At 45.9% G+C, this 15,253-nt stretch overlaps 1 protein-coding gene and 1 gene segment (V, D, J or C); both read right to left on the bottom strand.

Annotated features, from left to right (window-relative positions):
• LOC101613727 overlaps positions 1-15,253 on the bottom strand; it is a 98,146-nt gene that overhangs the window by 2,819 nt on the left and 80,074 nt on the right. The window contains 1 exon segment of the C gene segment in view: positions 3,192-3,234. Within this exon segment, the coding sequence occupies positions 3,192-3,234 (43 nt within the window).
• Positions 10,390-13,298, bottom strand: Prss2 (serine protease 2). Its single transcript, XM_004661155.2, has 5 exons — positions 13,259-13,298; positions 12,190-12,349; positions 11,306-11,559; positions 10,800-10,936; positions 10,390-10,539 (listed from the first exon to the last, which is right to left on the bottom strand). Exons 1-5 carry the CDS (start codon positions 13,296-13,298, stop codon positions 10,390-10,392), a joined length of 741 nt encoding a protein of 246 aa, XP_004661212.1.

The raw sequence follows: 15,253 nt of genomic DNA, 5'->3' as shown, positions 1-15,253 counted from the left end.
GATGGAAATACTGTGGCATGGGGCAGGAAAAAGACAAAAATCTTATATAACAAATAATACTGAGAATAAAAATAGTCACATTACGTGGTTGTTGAATCTGTAAAAAGGATTTTCATTTAAGGCGGCCCTTCCCATTTTGTACGTCTTAGAGACTTTTGGACCCGTTTAACTCGCTTTTCCATTTGCATGACCCCCGCCCCCTTGCTGCCCACCCTTGTCTCCTTCCATCCAGCTCTCTGACTTCAACTTTCCTTGAATATCCCTGGCACATGGCTTTGCCTGTAGTAGAAGGAACACCCAAATCCCCAGTCCTGATAGGACTTAGGTGTCTCATTCTTCCGTCTCTTACTGTATCTCCAGCCCAGGCCCAATCCCATGCCAACCTACTCCCCCAACCTATCTGCTATACCTCAGACATGATAATAATTCTATTAGGCTTTCCTGACAGATCCTCTAACCCGTTATCCCAGAATAGACCTGGGGGATTGAGAACCTTCTATCTATCTTTTTCCCCTCTTTACATCATCTCGCTTGTCAAGAAGGCATGTCACCAGTTGTGAGCACACCAGATCTACGATCCTGAAGCCCCCAGCACAGTGGATACCAGTCTCTTCTGCAGATCTAGTTCCTACTATGCCCGGACACAGACTTGCACCCTCAGTTTCAAGAGCGGTCCTCAAGAGCAGCTGGCTCTCACCAGCCCAGTTCCCTCTGCTCCCAATCTTTGAAGCCATGGCAGGAAGACAAATGTGGGTCTTCAGAGATCGGGGGAAGAGAGAGAAAAGGAGGAAGATGAAAGAAGGATGAGAGGGCTGTGCTGGCATTGATTTCTGGAGAATTTAAAGCCAGAAAATGAAGCTATGTACCAAAACGGATCTATAATGCAGCAAGGAGTGACAATACAAGGCAAAATAAAAGTGTTGGTAAAATGAGCAAGTAAAGCAATATGTGCCCTAAGAAGGTGGAGATGAGGGGTGAGGCTCCCACAGACTAAGGAAAGCAGAACAAGAAAGCACAAACGTCTGGAAGCAAGGAGTGCAGTGGTATGGGAGCTGCATCAAGCCCGGGGGAAATTATGCTGACAAGCGACAGAGAGAGGAGGAGGTAGGAGATGGCACAGGGCTCCAGGGAAGGGTGACTCTGCCTTCCAACCTTCTAAATAGTTCTTTTCTCAGACCCCTGCGTTCAAACAATGGCACCCTGTCCCTTCCCCACCACCATCAGGAATAGGGCCTTCGTAGCTCTCCCTGTGAGCTGGCTGCTGCCCCATGGACAGTAGAAGGACTCGCTCTAGAAGCATAGTTGCAGGTGGCCCTAGGAAAACTCACTTCGGGTCCCCAGCAAGAGGGGCCAGGCTAGGTTCCCTGAGAGCTGGATGGCCTCCTCCGTCTGTCTGCAGGCACAGCTTTGGGCTACAGGAATGCCAGGCGTGGGAGGCACACTATCAGAAGAGGCTGAAGGAAGAGACCAAGGAGGGGCAGATCCACGCATACAAGAAGTTCAGATAAACCAGGAAAGTAAGGAAGAGCCGGGTCCTAGGCTGAAGACTTGGGGGAGAAAAAGAGACGAGCTGAGCAGTCTAGCATAAAGGAAGCAGGCTGTCCTCTCAGACTCTACCAGCAAAGGAATAAATGAGCTTCTCAGGTCTTTCCAGCAATGCTGGGCGAGCAGAGACCCTGGCTCCAAGGGACAATGCCCCCACCATCCCGGTCCCAACACTTACCTAAGACAGAGAGTCGAGTCCCCGCTCCAAAATGCTGTGCTTGGTTAGTACACAGTACCACATGGGGGGTGGCAAACCCCAGAAGAGCGCTTCCTTACAGAAGCTGGCTCCACAAAGAACCCAGGGACCTCTGGCACCTTTACCTTCTCCCACAGCCTCCACTGAGCTCCTTGTGCCCACTCCAAGGTGTCCTCCTGCATACCCAACCTCTCAACACACTGGCTCGCTCACGTACCCAGGACAGAGAGCTTGGTTCCACTGCCGAAAAACACTCTTTCGTTGTAGCACACCATTCAAGACTGGCAGTAAAATGGCCTCCTATCGTTTCTCCTCCCCATGCCTGCCTGCTCATTCCTCAGGAGGCTTTTATCTCTGGGCAATGGACAGGCAGAAAATGTACCAACATCAACTTCTATTCTGTCTTTCCCCCTCCTGTCTTATCTGTGTTAGGGAGAAGCAACAACAACGTCATGGCCTTCTCATCTATCACGGTCAGAGCAGATATCACTCAAGGAGACAGAAAATGGACACGGAGTTTCCTTCCCAAATGAGTCTGCCTGGCATTTGGAGGCAGCCCAAGCTTGGTGTCCTCAGCCCATGAAATATTGACTCCTTGTTTACATCAACACAGATATTTAGATCTTCCTGACTAAAAAAAAAAAAAAAAAAAAAATGCACTTTAACCTAGGCTCCCCAGAAAAGCTTCCTCTGATTCCTGGTCCCTCAGCTCTGACTTACCTATGACAGTCAGCCGGCTTCCTTCCCCAAAATAGACAGTGCTTCCCGAACACAGCCTCCCGGGTCCACTTCAAAACCTCTCATTGTCCACTGAGCACAGCTGGGCTTCACAGAGGATCTTGTTCCTTACCACACCACAGACCTGCTTTAAACACCCCCTGGGCCCTCCCATAGCTTTCCTCGGACACAGGCAGGGAAGGCGAAGAGACATCCGTGAAAGCCAGAGCCAGGAAGATCTGAATCTCCTGCAGAGTAGCTCTCTCAGTGAGGCGAGTATGCAGGTGTCACAGCTCATTAATTTCCTCTTTGATCCCTCCTCTCCTTTTCCTTTTCCTTCCCTACCTTCCATCCTAGGCTCAGCACCCACTCCATAAAGAACCTGCACTGCTTTACAGGGAGCCTTCCCTGAACTCTGTCTCAGACCTGAGATGGTCTCTCCTCAACCAGGACCCAGGAGCAAGCTCTTTCTTTTGGATTTCTGAGGACTGGAGCTTCCCAGGCAGAGAGAACACAGGTATAAGGATGACTCAGTAGCCCCAGTGAGGGAGCAAAAAATAAGGAGAAGTTGGTGCTTTGAGCCCCACACCCAGAGACTCTGAGACTTACCTACTACTGATAGCCTGGTCCCTGCGCCAAAGGTGTAGTCATCGTTGACACACCAGAATGCAGGTACTCAGAAATGGACGGACGCCTAGAAAGGAGCTGGAAATTTACCTGGAACACGTCTTACCTACAACCGTGAGTCTGGTTCCTTTCCCAAAGACAATTTCGGTGTTCACACAATGACATGCAACAAGGAGGAAAAGAAACTCAAGGCACGAAGAGAATTCAGCCCCAGCTCGTGTCTCGACACCTGAGGGTGAGGGGCGGCTTTACAGCAACTGCACAGAAAGACATTGTTCATACTAGATTAATGGAACCATAGAGCACGGCAAATTCCATCCTGTGGGCCCCCCCAATCTTTGTCTTGAAGGAGGCTTCATGCAAAATATCCCCTCTCTGGGGGGGGTCCCCCGAAGGAAGTGGACTTACACAAGGCAGGGTGCTGGGACCTGCAGTGACGTCCACCAAGAACTGGGATCTCTTCATGAGCCCTCTGAAGTAGTTAGTGTCCTGCCCAATGCTGGCCTCTCCTTGCACTCTGCACCTCTGACTACCAAGGCATTCATCTTTTGCTGGTGCTCTCTGTCTGCCTCAGAAACTGCAGTTCTGATTTGGCCCAGTCTTTGTCCATGACTTTGGCCAGACATGCGCCAGAGGTGAAGTGGATGAGTTCTGGATTCGGTCATATCTGGGCCAGTGTGCCAGGAGACATGCAGAGCGGTTATGGGTCTCGGGACAGACCACAAGGTTTTTGTAAAGGCTTCCTATAGAATTGAGTCACCGTGGCCCCACTGTTCCCACAATGTTACATCTTTGTACAAAAACCGCCCCTCCCATGGGCACACCCTTTGAAGACTGGAAGAAACCACGGCAGCAGCTGCTCCTTGGAGGGGACCTGAGGGTGAGGCAGGTGTCGTCAACACCCATTGTACAGGGTGGTGGTGAAGCATAAACCAAGCCAGGGGCCTTCTTTTCTGCCCCCCCCCGTTCCTTTTTTAGAATGGTCTTGGCTCCTTGAGATGTGTGTTTTGCTTATGCTGCTTGCTGAAGAGACAAGTTACCCCAGTAAGATGCACCCTTCTCCAAGCTGTCAGCGGAGAAGAAGAAGCTGCAGCCTGCTCAAAGCTGTGCACATCTCCCACGGAGCCCGTGGTGCCCAGGCCCTGGGTTCTTGCAACAGATTTGAGCCATCCAAGGTGATCAGCCGGGCTCTAGAATTCTTCAAATGATGACCAGGAGTGTAGAATGACAACTTGACCTGTCATAGACTCAGCTAGGCAAAGGGAGCAGAGGCGGGTGTCCGTGGTGACTGAGGCGCACAGCGACATGATCCTGAAAGCATTTCAGCGTAGTCACAAGGCCTCACACTAGCCTCCCCTCCCCAGAGACATTTTAAGCTGTGGACAGATTGTTTTAATTTTCCTGTACGAAATGACCCCAGAATTTCCCCCACATTGTAGTGTTCTGAGTTTCTATCTACCTGGGGAGGTTTCCTTTGGCTAAATTTCAAGCTGTGACTAAAGTTCAGATGAATGAAAAAAAAAGACAAACTTGGGCTGGAGAGATGGTTTAGCGGTTAAGCGCTTGCCTGTGAAGCCTAAGGACCCGGGTTCGAGGCTCGATTCCCCAGGACCCACGTTAGCCAGATGCACAAGGGGGCGCACGCATCTGGAGTTCGTTTACAGTGGCTGGAGGCCCTGGCGCGCCCATTCTCTCTATATATCTGCCTCTTTCTCTCTCTGTCTGTAGCTTTCAAATAAATAAATAAAAATAAAAATAAATTAAAAAAAAGACAAACTTGACTACAAAGTTGTGTCATGTTTTAATGATAAGTAGAATCAAACGATAGATAGCAATCTTGGAAAACACTTGGAATTTTCATCATTGGGCTAATCTCCCCAGTGTATGTTGAATGCTAGAAATCAATGAGGATAACCCAAGAGCCTTACAAGACAGGACAAACAGCAGATGTTTCAGAAGAAAAGAAGTTGAAATGACATTTAAGTATAGGGGAAAAACAAAAACACTCTCACAATGACAGTGGTCAAGCAGAACCGCATTAAAATGATGTCCATCAGTAATTTGAGAAAATTGAGTTACTGGACTATCCTACTGGGTAGTGTGCAGTAAGTTTTTAACACCTTGGCTGCTGGTGGAAATACACAATGATACAAACCTGATGTGGAAGAATTTGAAAGCTACAAAGTTATCAATGCATTTTCATTTTCATCCAGAAACATCACTCAAGGGAAGTTGCCCTGTAGACTATGTTATATACACATAAAGATAACAGCACCCAAAATTTGGAGGCAAAAGAATTACCACGGGTTCAAGTCCAACTTGGGCTATATAGTGTGTTCTAGACCAACTTGAACTATATAAAATGAGAGCTACCCTCAAAAAACAAACAAATTTAAAATAAAATGGATGTATAATAATTGCATCATTTATAATAGCAAAAGATTGGGAAAAACTCAAGTGCCCATTCTTTAGAGACTGGATCAATAGATCGTTTTATGCACACACAACAGGGTATTATTCAATGCTTGCCACAGAATGGGAATGTTTTATATGCTTGTGCAAAGCTTTCTAATATGCATTATTAACTGGAAAAGATGTATGCCACCTTTTGTTTAACAGGTGGGCAGGGCATAATAATTTGTGACAATTAGTATGCATTCATTAACTTGACTCTTCATAAAGAAACTCTAGGAGGGCTAACCCTGTAGTTCAGTGGTAGACTGCTCACGTAGAATGGGAAAGACCCATGGTTTGATGCCCAGCACTGCAAATCAAAAACACAGGAAAGACACATATTAAAAAAAAACAAACCAACTGTTAAAACTGATTTTACTGTCTTCTAGATACAACATGGTCTTTACACTCATGAACTCACAGCAGCTGTGGTTTCCAGCACAAGACTGAGCCTGTAAATAACTCAACATCAATTGAGAAAGGAAACATTGAACCCTATACCTCACAGAGTAGCTAATGACGGGTAATGGCGACGGGGAGAAGCAGAGGCAGGTTCATCAGTGGGGTAGCCACTGGTAAGTTGCCCTTTCTGTGGTAAATAACCTTCCGCCAATGATCATGCAGGCAGCCCTAATTTGACTCTGTGCATTAAAATAAATGACACGGAGCCAGATGGGGAATAGTTGGGCGAAGGGTAATAAACGAAGAGGGAAGAGAAAAGGCAGGGTAATTGAGAAAATATCAAACTATATAACATATATCTGCATGAAAATGTCAAGCACAGAAAACATAAATGAACACTTAAAAAACCAACAGAAAATAATTACCCACTAAAGGTAGGTGGAGAGTAGAAGTGCAAATTATCATATAGAGAATAAAAGCATGAATTGTATTTCTTGGTGTCAATTTTACTGTGTGGTTTCCATTTGGTTGTCATATAGTTATATTATTTGCTACATGTCAGATCCAAATTAACAAAACGTTAAAAGGAAGAAAAATAACAAAACATTGTTTTAAGTAATTACATGAAAATCTGTTACTTGTAAACAAAATACTTGTTTAAATTTTCCAAATATCAATTTATGTAAGAACCTAGGTCCCAATTCTGAATTTGCTTCATGAGACCCCAGTCCTTTGGAAAGGTTGTAAAAAAAATCATATTTCATTAATTTCATGAGCTTTTGAGTTAAAATTTCTATGATTGCATTTACTGACCTATTTAAGTGAACAGCCAGAGAGAACGTTTTGCCACCGTGCCATGTAGCGAACCCATTGCTTGTCTCCGGGAAGTGTCAGAGAACTGTACGAACATCACAGTGCTGACTATTGGAGCCTTAAAGTGGAGTCAGGACATAGGTCTTAGAATATACGGAGAAAAGACAAAAGGTGTCTGTTTATCTCACTCATAAAATAGAGATCTCAATACTCTACCTTAATAAAGGATCTATTACTTTCATCGTTTGGTAGGCAATAAGGCTTACTCTTTAATTCCTTTCCTCATTTACATATACAGTTTATTTTAACCCATTTTCATATGTTTCTTTGTCTTAGCTCTTTTGTTTATCAATAATTTGTCCGCTCAGCAAGTTTCCCTTAAATCATCCAGTTCAGAACTCACACCTCAATAGATAATATGACCTGTCTTGGTGTCATGGTGTCTGATGGAATTTTACCAATTGTGCTACTTTGGACATGTAGCATTTTTTGTTTGTTTTGTTTTGTTTTTCAAGGTAGGATCTCATTCTCACTCAGGCTGTCCTGGAATTCACCATGTAGTCTCAGGGTGGCCTCGAACCCCTGGAGATCCTCCGACCTCTGCCTCCTGCGTGCTGGGATGAAAGGCCTGCGCCACCACACCAGGCTTTTTTTTTTTTTTCCTTCTGTGTAAGCAATAGGGTAGAAATAATCAGGTTAAGGTTGTTCATCAATATGGACAGCAGGGGGCAACATTTCCTTATTTTATTTATATATATTTTTTGCGTTTTAAGATTGGCCTTCAAAGGGGCTGAGAAGAATGCACAGAGCACGGACAGAAACAGGAGGGGAAGCAGGGCCTTTCTCAAGGGTGAGGGTTGGGGGTGATAGGGAGACATACAGATATCTTATGCAGGGATAATTCTTGGGAGTTTTCAAGTATGGTAATAGATTCATTTTAACCTATTTTCCCCTCAATTTTCTCAGTTGAGGAATTAGGGCTAAGGTAAAGTCAGATCCCACTGAGATTTGTTAGTCAGCTCTGGGACTTCAGCTCTCTGTGGAGCCTCCCCGTCCTCCCTCCCTCCCCCTCCCCCCAAGCCCTCTGGTAGCACTTGAATCTCCTGGACTTACAATCAGCCATTTATGGCTAGAAGTCTTTGGGCAAGTCACTAAACCTCTAGGCTCTTCATCTATAAAATGGAATATAAGAATAATAATAGTCTCTACCTTGTGTTGTGAAAATAATCTTGCAATGTAGCCCTGGCTGGCCTGGCTCTTACTTTGAAGCCAGGGATGGCCACAAAATGGATGCAATCCTTTGGCCTGCATCCACCCACTGGGATTACTGGTTTGTCGTGCCATGCGTGGCTTCTTGTGCTATCTTTAGCACACCGGTTCTCAAGTGTCACCACGACAAAAGTGACATGGGAGGTTTGCTAATACAGAGATGACTGGGTCCTACCCTGGGATTCCAGACTCGGTAGCTGGGGGATGAAGAGCAGCGTTGATCTTCCCCAAGTTCCCTGTGGCTCTGATAGTGCTCTTCCTCGGACATTCTTTGAGGACCCTTCTGAAAAACCCTCTTTTCAGTGTTTTTTTTTTTAATCTCCACTTTTTCTTCATGCTCTGTTCCTTTAATCACGAGCTAGTTATTATACGGCAAGCTTTGTTAATCACTGGGCTGAAACAGGATGACTAAGACGAGATCTTTTATCAAAGGGCTCACAGTTGACTAGCAAGATGGCGCGCTTAGGATGGTGCCAGAAAGGGACACGGGAATGAGGGTGCTGACTAACACCTGACACCAGCAGGACCCACACAGGCTCGGGGGCGGGGGGGAGAAAGTATCAGAAAAGACTTTACTTTGCAGATATTAAAGGGGGGTGAGAAGGCATCCAGGATGATGGAGTCACAGTGGTCAGAGACTAGACAGACTAGAGGCCCCTGGGTCGCTGGATGGGTCTTCAGGACTTCTGAGCTATGATGGAGAAGCATAGAGGGAGCCGCAGTGGGAAGACCTTCCGTGGGTACCTAGATGTAGCAGACTGGGCATTGGTAAGACTGTGCTGGAGAGATGTTAAAGGTAAGGGCTGAATTATGGAAATTCAGGATGGAGATTCCTCAAAAAGCTAGAAATGGTCTTCCCATACAACCCGGTCATACCACTCCTGGCCACATACTCTAAGGACTTCACACTCGGATACAGAGATAATTGTGCATCCATGTTTATTTCAGGTCTGTTTACAACAGCGGAGAATTGGAGCCACCACAGATGCTCGGTGACAGGGGCTAGACGACGTAAATGTGGTGCATATGCACAGTGGAATTTTACTCAGCAGCGTGGAAAAATAAATTCATGAAATTTGCAGGAAAATGGATGGATCTGCATGGAATCATACTAAATGAAGTGACTCAAACTCAGAAAGACCAACATTGCATGTTTTCTTTTTTTCTGATATGTGAGTCTTAGCCTGTACATATGCACATATAGAGGGGAATATGGATAAAACTTATAAACATAGAACTTGAAACCAAAGTGGATATAAAGAGATGAGCGGAAAGAGGAGGAGGGATGGGTAAAAGGATACCTGTGACATAAAAACAGAAGGAAGAAAAATGCAGGGGGGAGGAGAAAGAGAGAAAGGGTAGGAGAAAGGACAGGAATCAATACAAACAAATAGTATTTGAAAAATGCCACAAAAGAAGATCAGGGCTGGCAGGATGGGGATAATAGCGCCAGAGCACATGTGGACAGAGAGAAGAGGAGGCCAGTCCTGAGCTTTCAAACCATCAAGCCATTCTGGCGATCACCAGACTGTCATGTGCCAGAGGTGGGGTGGGAATGAGAGAACCTTCTCTGAGTCTTTGCATCCTCTTTACACTCGAGTCATAACCATGATGAAAGGGAGGACAAACTGTGGAAACGTCTATAAAACTCTTAAGAAGGTGCATGCATACTAATACTACCGTGTGGGTCAACCACAGGCAAGTTTCTCAGGAGTGCGAGAGATACAGACCCTGATTCTCACTCCATCTCTAGACACGTGAGTAGGAAGTTGTAACATGACCCATGAGACCTTTACTAAGCAGGACACCTGTTGCTCTGATGGGATATGTGGGTTTAGCAAGAAGAGAGCCACTCTGGAGCTAGAAACTAGAAGATTATAAGTTCAAGGCCAGTGTGGGTCACATGGCAAAGCACTGTCTTATTTTTTTAAGGTGACATTACAAGGATCCAGCACATGGTCTTGCTCTGGGTATAATGGGTTCCTGTCATAATCAGTAGTCTTGCCAACCACTTAGCACCTTTAAGACCCATTGAAGTGCAGAGAGAAAAAACAAGAAAAACAACTTTAGAACTTCTGCTCTGAAGTACACTTTTCTTAAAAGGAAAAAAAAAAAGCCCTATTGCCTTATAAGGATTACTTTGGGATTTTATGTTTCATAGTTTGCTAATTTATCTTTTCATGGGATTTATTTTGCAACCCGTATGTTCTACGTAGCTCTCAGTGGAAGCACTCTGCCTGACCCAGAAGACCTCAGAAAAGAGCAAGTTTCCAAGGGTAAAGGAGGTGGAGAGAACAGGCACCAACAAAGGCAGCGGGGTCAAACTCATTTTATTGGCACAGTGTCTGCACAGGGCCCCGAGCACTTCAGTTGGCAGCAATAGTCGCCTGAATCCAGCTCACGAAGTTGCACACCTTGGTGTACACTCCAGGACTGTTCTTCAGGGCACAGCCATAACCCCAGGACACGATTCCCTGGAGCTGCCCGTTGCAGACCACAGGGCCGCCAGAGTCACCCTGGAGAAGAGGGACGGAGTGTTTAAAGAAAGGAGTGAGTCGACATCTAGCTACATTCACCCAGCACTTAATGTCCCATTCTGGTCAGCCATGTCCTTCTTCCTCTGGCCCATCCTCTATTTGTGATGACACGCAGTCCAGAGAAGACTCCCTTGTGCTTCCACAGAGCCACTGCATGCTCCTCCCTGCCCCACATCCTGAGACATTCATGTCCTCTTCCCTGGAAACAGGGGTGTCGCTGTGTGAAGGGCTTCAATTACCTGGCAGGAATCCTTGCCTCCTTCGAGGAAGCCAGCACAGAACATGTTCTTGGTGATCTCCCCAGGGTAGGAGGCTTCGCACGCAGCCTGAGACAGCACTGGGGCGTCCAGACACTGCAGCAGGTCTGGGTTGTTCACTATCAGGAACAAAGAAAAAGAAAAGTTACAAGAAATGTGAGTCACTGAAGAACAATCATTTAGTCCTCAACACCATGGGTACTCACTGAGGAGAACACTAAGATTATAAGTTTCAAGATCTGTATCTTGAATTTTTATTGTGCACGCCATTTTTGGACATATAAGAGCATATTTCTATTTTTTCCTCTTGAAGTTCTAAGGTTCGGCTTCTTGACGTTTTTGTATCACCATGACACCCCACTGCAAAACTTTCTGTGCAGTGAACACTTGAAATACATTTGTAGGTTAGAAAGAAATGGGTTCGAGCCCGGGAAGTGTTGGACTTTGTAAAATGTGGAGAAGGAGAAGTAGTGAAAAGTTATACTCACCACCAAAGCTCAGGGTGTTGCCCCAGCCGGAGATGAGGCACTGGGTACCAGCAGGAGCACAGGAGCTGGGCAGAGCTACCGTGGCCACCCGGGAGTTGATGGTTGCAGGAGAGGACAGCTTGATCAGCATGATGTCATTGTCCAGGGTCTTGCTGTTGTACTTGGGGTGACGGATGGCCTTGGCAGCATTGATGAACTGCTCAGTCCCCTCATTGACTCTAATGTTATGCTCCCCAAGTCTCACTTGGATGCGGCTGTGCAGAAAAAAATGTGGTGCACATTTATGAACTTATTTTTTTCTATATCGCTTACGATGCCCCTAGTTTCTCAGTCTCCTGGCTCATGAATGGCCCTGATGCCTTGTAGTAGCACCTGTGGTGACATCATTGGAAAATCAGAGGGGTGATGGCTGAGAGCTGGTGAGGCATCCTGACCCTTTGTGCTTCAGAAGAGGAGAGTGTATAGTGGATAAGGTGAAGAACAGCATTTGGAGGCTTCTCCTCAGCCCCAGCCCCTCATACATCCAGAGCTGTGAACTCAAAGAAACAATTCAAAGCACACTATATCTTCTGAGTACACACAGTGACTTTGAATCATCTTTTTTCCTTCTGCTAAGAAATATTGCTTTGTGAGCTCCACTGGGTCTTAAATTTTGGTGCTTTTATGACCCATGGTCTTTGCTACTATTGTGGACTTGTTTGTGGTGTGAGAGACCTTCTCATCCAGTGTTAATTTTCACCCAAAGTTCCCCCCCCACAAGGTATGTGCTGCCAGAAACTTTGCTTCTAAGACTTTCTCCATGCATCCCACTGTTTCGGCACTTGCCCAAACTGATTTCATGTTTTTCAAGATGTCCCATCCCAAGCCAGGGTCGCAGCACTTACGACTTGTAGCAGTGAGCTGCAGACACCACCCACTGGTTATTGATGAGGGAGCCTCCGCAGAAGTGGTAGCCAGAGTTCAGAGACACCTGGTAGGGGACAGAATTCTGTGCGCAGGTGTATCCTCCGACAATCTTGTCATCATCGTCAATGGGGAAAGCCACTGGAGTGAAGGAGACAGGAACAGAGAAGGCCATTCAGCAGCGTGTGAGCGGGTGAAATGCTCAGTCCCATCACTGATTCCTACTAACAAGAAGATTCCTTACTAGGCACAATTGCTGAAAGACATCAGGGAGGAACTCTATTCCCATACGCTTCATAGATCATAGGGTTTCCAAGGCAAGGGTTCACAGGAAAATAGCTAGACCTTACGGGGCCCAGATCTCTTCTGAGCAAAAGGTCAGGACAGAAAGAGTGACCATTAAACATACTTAATAGAATCAAATCAGAAGTTGGCATTCCCACTTGTTGCCTATTTCCCTCTTAAATGCATCAATTGACTATTCCCTGTGGATTATTGGATTTTCTGGTTTGACCTAGCTAGGAAGATGTCTTTGCTAAATGGAAGATTCTGTGCTCACCTTTCTTTGTAATTTACATATGCATAGAGAGGCCAGAATAGAAAGGAAGAGCCCATCCAACTTAGATATACCAGAGGGATGCACAGCAGTTGGCTGCAAGCCTTGCTATCTTAAAGTCACATGAGAACCATAAACACCAGTATACAGGCAACACACCAGACACATCAAGTCAAATTTTCTATGGTGATATTTTGGCAGAAGTAGCATTTCAGTGTTACCTGGTAAATACATTTTCATTCACGGGGTCTATACCTGTTCTCTTTCCCTATCCTATATGATCACAACCCTGATTTGGATAAAGAAATATAGTAAGAATGGACTTAGGGAAAGGTGGGGAAAGTGAATATTGAGAGTCCAGGAAGGTGAAAAGAAGGATGGTGGAGAAGAAACAAGACCATTGCAATGCAGTAAGATGAGAGCGACAGCATTGGTAGCAAGGCACTTGTATTCCAGCTAGTGGGACAGAGCCTGTTACAGGGCATGGGACTCACCAGCAGCTCCCACGAGGGCCAAGATGAGGAGTGCACTCATGATGGCAGAAAGGTGGTGAGCAGAGGTGGAGAGCCTGCTTTATACCTCTCAAGAGGAAGAGGGAGGTATGCTACCCCTTTCTATACAAACACACCTGCATGTTTCCCTTTACAGAGTCTTCCATCACCTGTGTTCTCTTTGGCCCCTTTAGCTACAAGACCTACAGGTGATGAGGAAAGTTTTCTTCTCAGGACAGAGAGGGAGGACGTCTGATTCTTGGGAGGATGCTGGGATAGGGAAACAGTGGAAGCCAAGCCACCTCACAGGTTACAGGTGGGCTTTCTTAGGCTAGGGAGATGAGAGCTAGAGGGTGTAAGAATGGCCAGGATTCTTAGGTATCCTCTTTTTCATGGAGGTTAATTTGAGTAAATTTGAAGAAAGCCTGCTGTTATAGTTAGCAGGGCTATTTGGAACCACGCGAGGAAGGCAGTGCTGTCCAAGTGTCATACCGGTGAGCATGACTCAGGCTCTGCAAATGAAGACTCTGTGCAGGGGCTTCAGGGGCAGAGTTAGAAAATCAATGGTGATAGGAAAGCAGATGCAGAGTTACCAGTGTACATTTTCAGCTGGCTTTCCTCTCTAGAAAGCCGCAAGAATCTCAGGTGTTATAAAGAAGGTCAGGTGAAGGTTGTATTGCAGGAATGGGAGACATACCTTGTTTCTCTTCTTTGTCAATGTTAGGACATTGGCCTCTCTTGCTCATGTTGCTATGGGTGGGTCCTTTTTTAGGGTGGTCAAGGTTGCCATGGCAATCTACACTGAATATAGTGGGGACAACTACGTCTTCTACGAGCAGAAAGCTGGAGATAGAAATATATACTTCAAATTGGATGCTATGAGGGTTTGCAAGGTTCTCTAACCACTTGGAAACTTCTAGCTATGGGTTAGTTTTTCCTAGCCTAGGCCTGGGATGGCTCAGCCCAGCAGGGAGAGACCCCTAGCTCTGACTGCCCACATGGGTTCTTTACCCCTCCAGCTCCCACCATGGCAGGTGCTCCTTGAACTTTCTTTTTTTTTTTTTTTTTTTTAAATTTATTTGAGAGCGACAGACACAGAGAGAAAGACAGATAGAGGGAGAGAGAGAGAATGGGCGCGCCAGGGCTTCCAGCCTCTGCAAACGAACTCCAGACGCGTGCGCCCCCTTGTGCATCTGGCTAACGTGGGACCTGGGGAACCGAGCCTCGAACCGGGGTCCTTAGGCTTCACAGGCAAGCGCTTAACCGCTAAGCCATCTCTCCAGCCCTCCTTGAACTTTCTTTTCTCTCTTTTCTTTCCATGGTTTTTAATCCAGGCTCTCCACATGGGATCTCTAGCCATGTGGGTGCCTTTCCTTGGCTCTGTAGTTCCCTCAAAAAATATAATTTAATAATTACAAAAAGAAAGGGTTTGGACAATATTCAATCGGTTCTGATCAGAGAATCAGCTGTAGGTAGGAGGGTGGATTAATGGGTTCAGTGACATAGACAATACAGGATTCTGGGATTTTTCTACTTTATATGCAGTGAAGTGAGATTACTGCTATGCAGGGCAAAATACATGTTGAATCTTCTGGTATAAGATCCAAGTATGAGCTGGGCATGGTGGCACACAGCTTTAATCCTAGCACTCGGGAGGCAGAGGTAGGAGGATTGCTGTGAGTTTAAAGCCACCCTGAGATGACCATAGTGGCCTGTTTTCTATCAGTGCCTAATTATATGAGCCAATGGGAAGGAGTTATCCTGTCAAATGCTTCTTTTTATCATACCCATGTACTCAGGCTTGCGGGGGAGTAGATGGGAGCTGAGATCACATTTAAACTTTTTTGTTTGTTTGTTTGTTTTTGTTTTTTGATTTTTTGAGGTAGTGTCTCACTCTAGCCCAGGCTGACCTGGAATTCACTATAGAGTCTCAGGGTGGCCGCGAACTCATGGCAATCCTCCTACCTCTGCCTCCAGAGTGCTGGGATTAAAGGTGTG

This window comes from Jaculus jaculus, chromosome 10 (genome assembly GCF_020740685.1).
Source record: "Jaculus jaculus isolate mJacJac1 chromosome 10, mJacJac1.mat.Y.cur, whole genome shotgun sequence".
Taxonomy (NCBI): domain Eukaryota; kingdom Metazoa; phylum Chordata; class Mammalia; order Rodentia; family Dipodidae; genus Jaculus; species Jaculus jaculus.
This window is presented reverse-complemented; position numbering and strand designations above follow the sequence as displayed.

Bases quoted from the DNA above. Each gene is read 5' to 3' on its own strand.
- Prss2 (XM_004661155.2), bottom strand. From the start codon at position 13,298: ATGAGTGCACTCCTCATCTTGGCCCTCGTGGGAGCTGCTG. The intron at 10,937-11,305 runs GTGAGTATAACT...TGTTCCTGATAG, and splicing joins CAACACCCTGAGCTTTGGTG to TGAACAACCCAGACCTGCTG. The intron at 10,540-10,799 runs GTAATTGAAGCC...CCTCTTCTCCAG, and splicing joins GAGGCAAGGATTCCTGCCAG to GGTGACTCTGGCGGCCCTGT.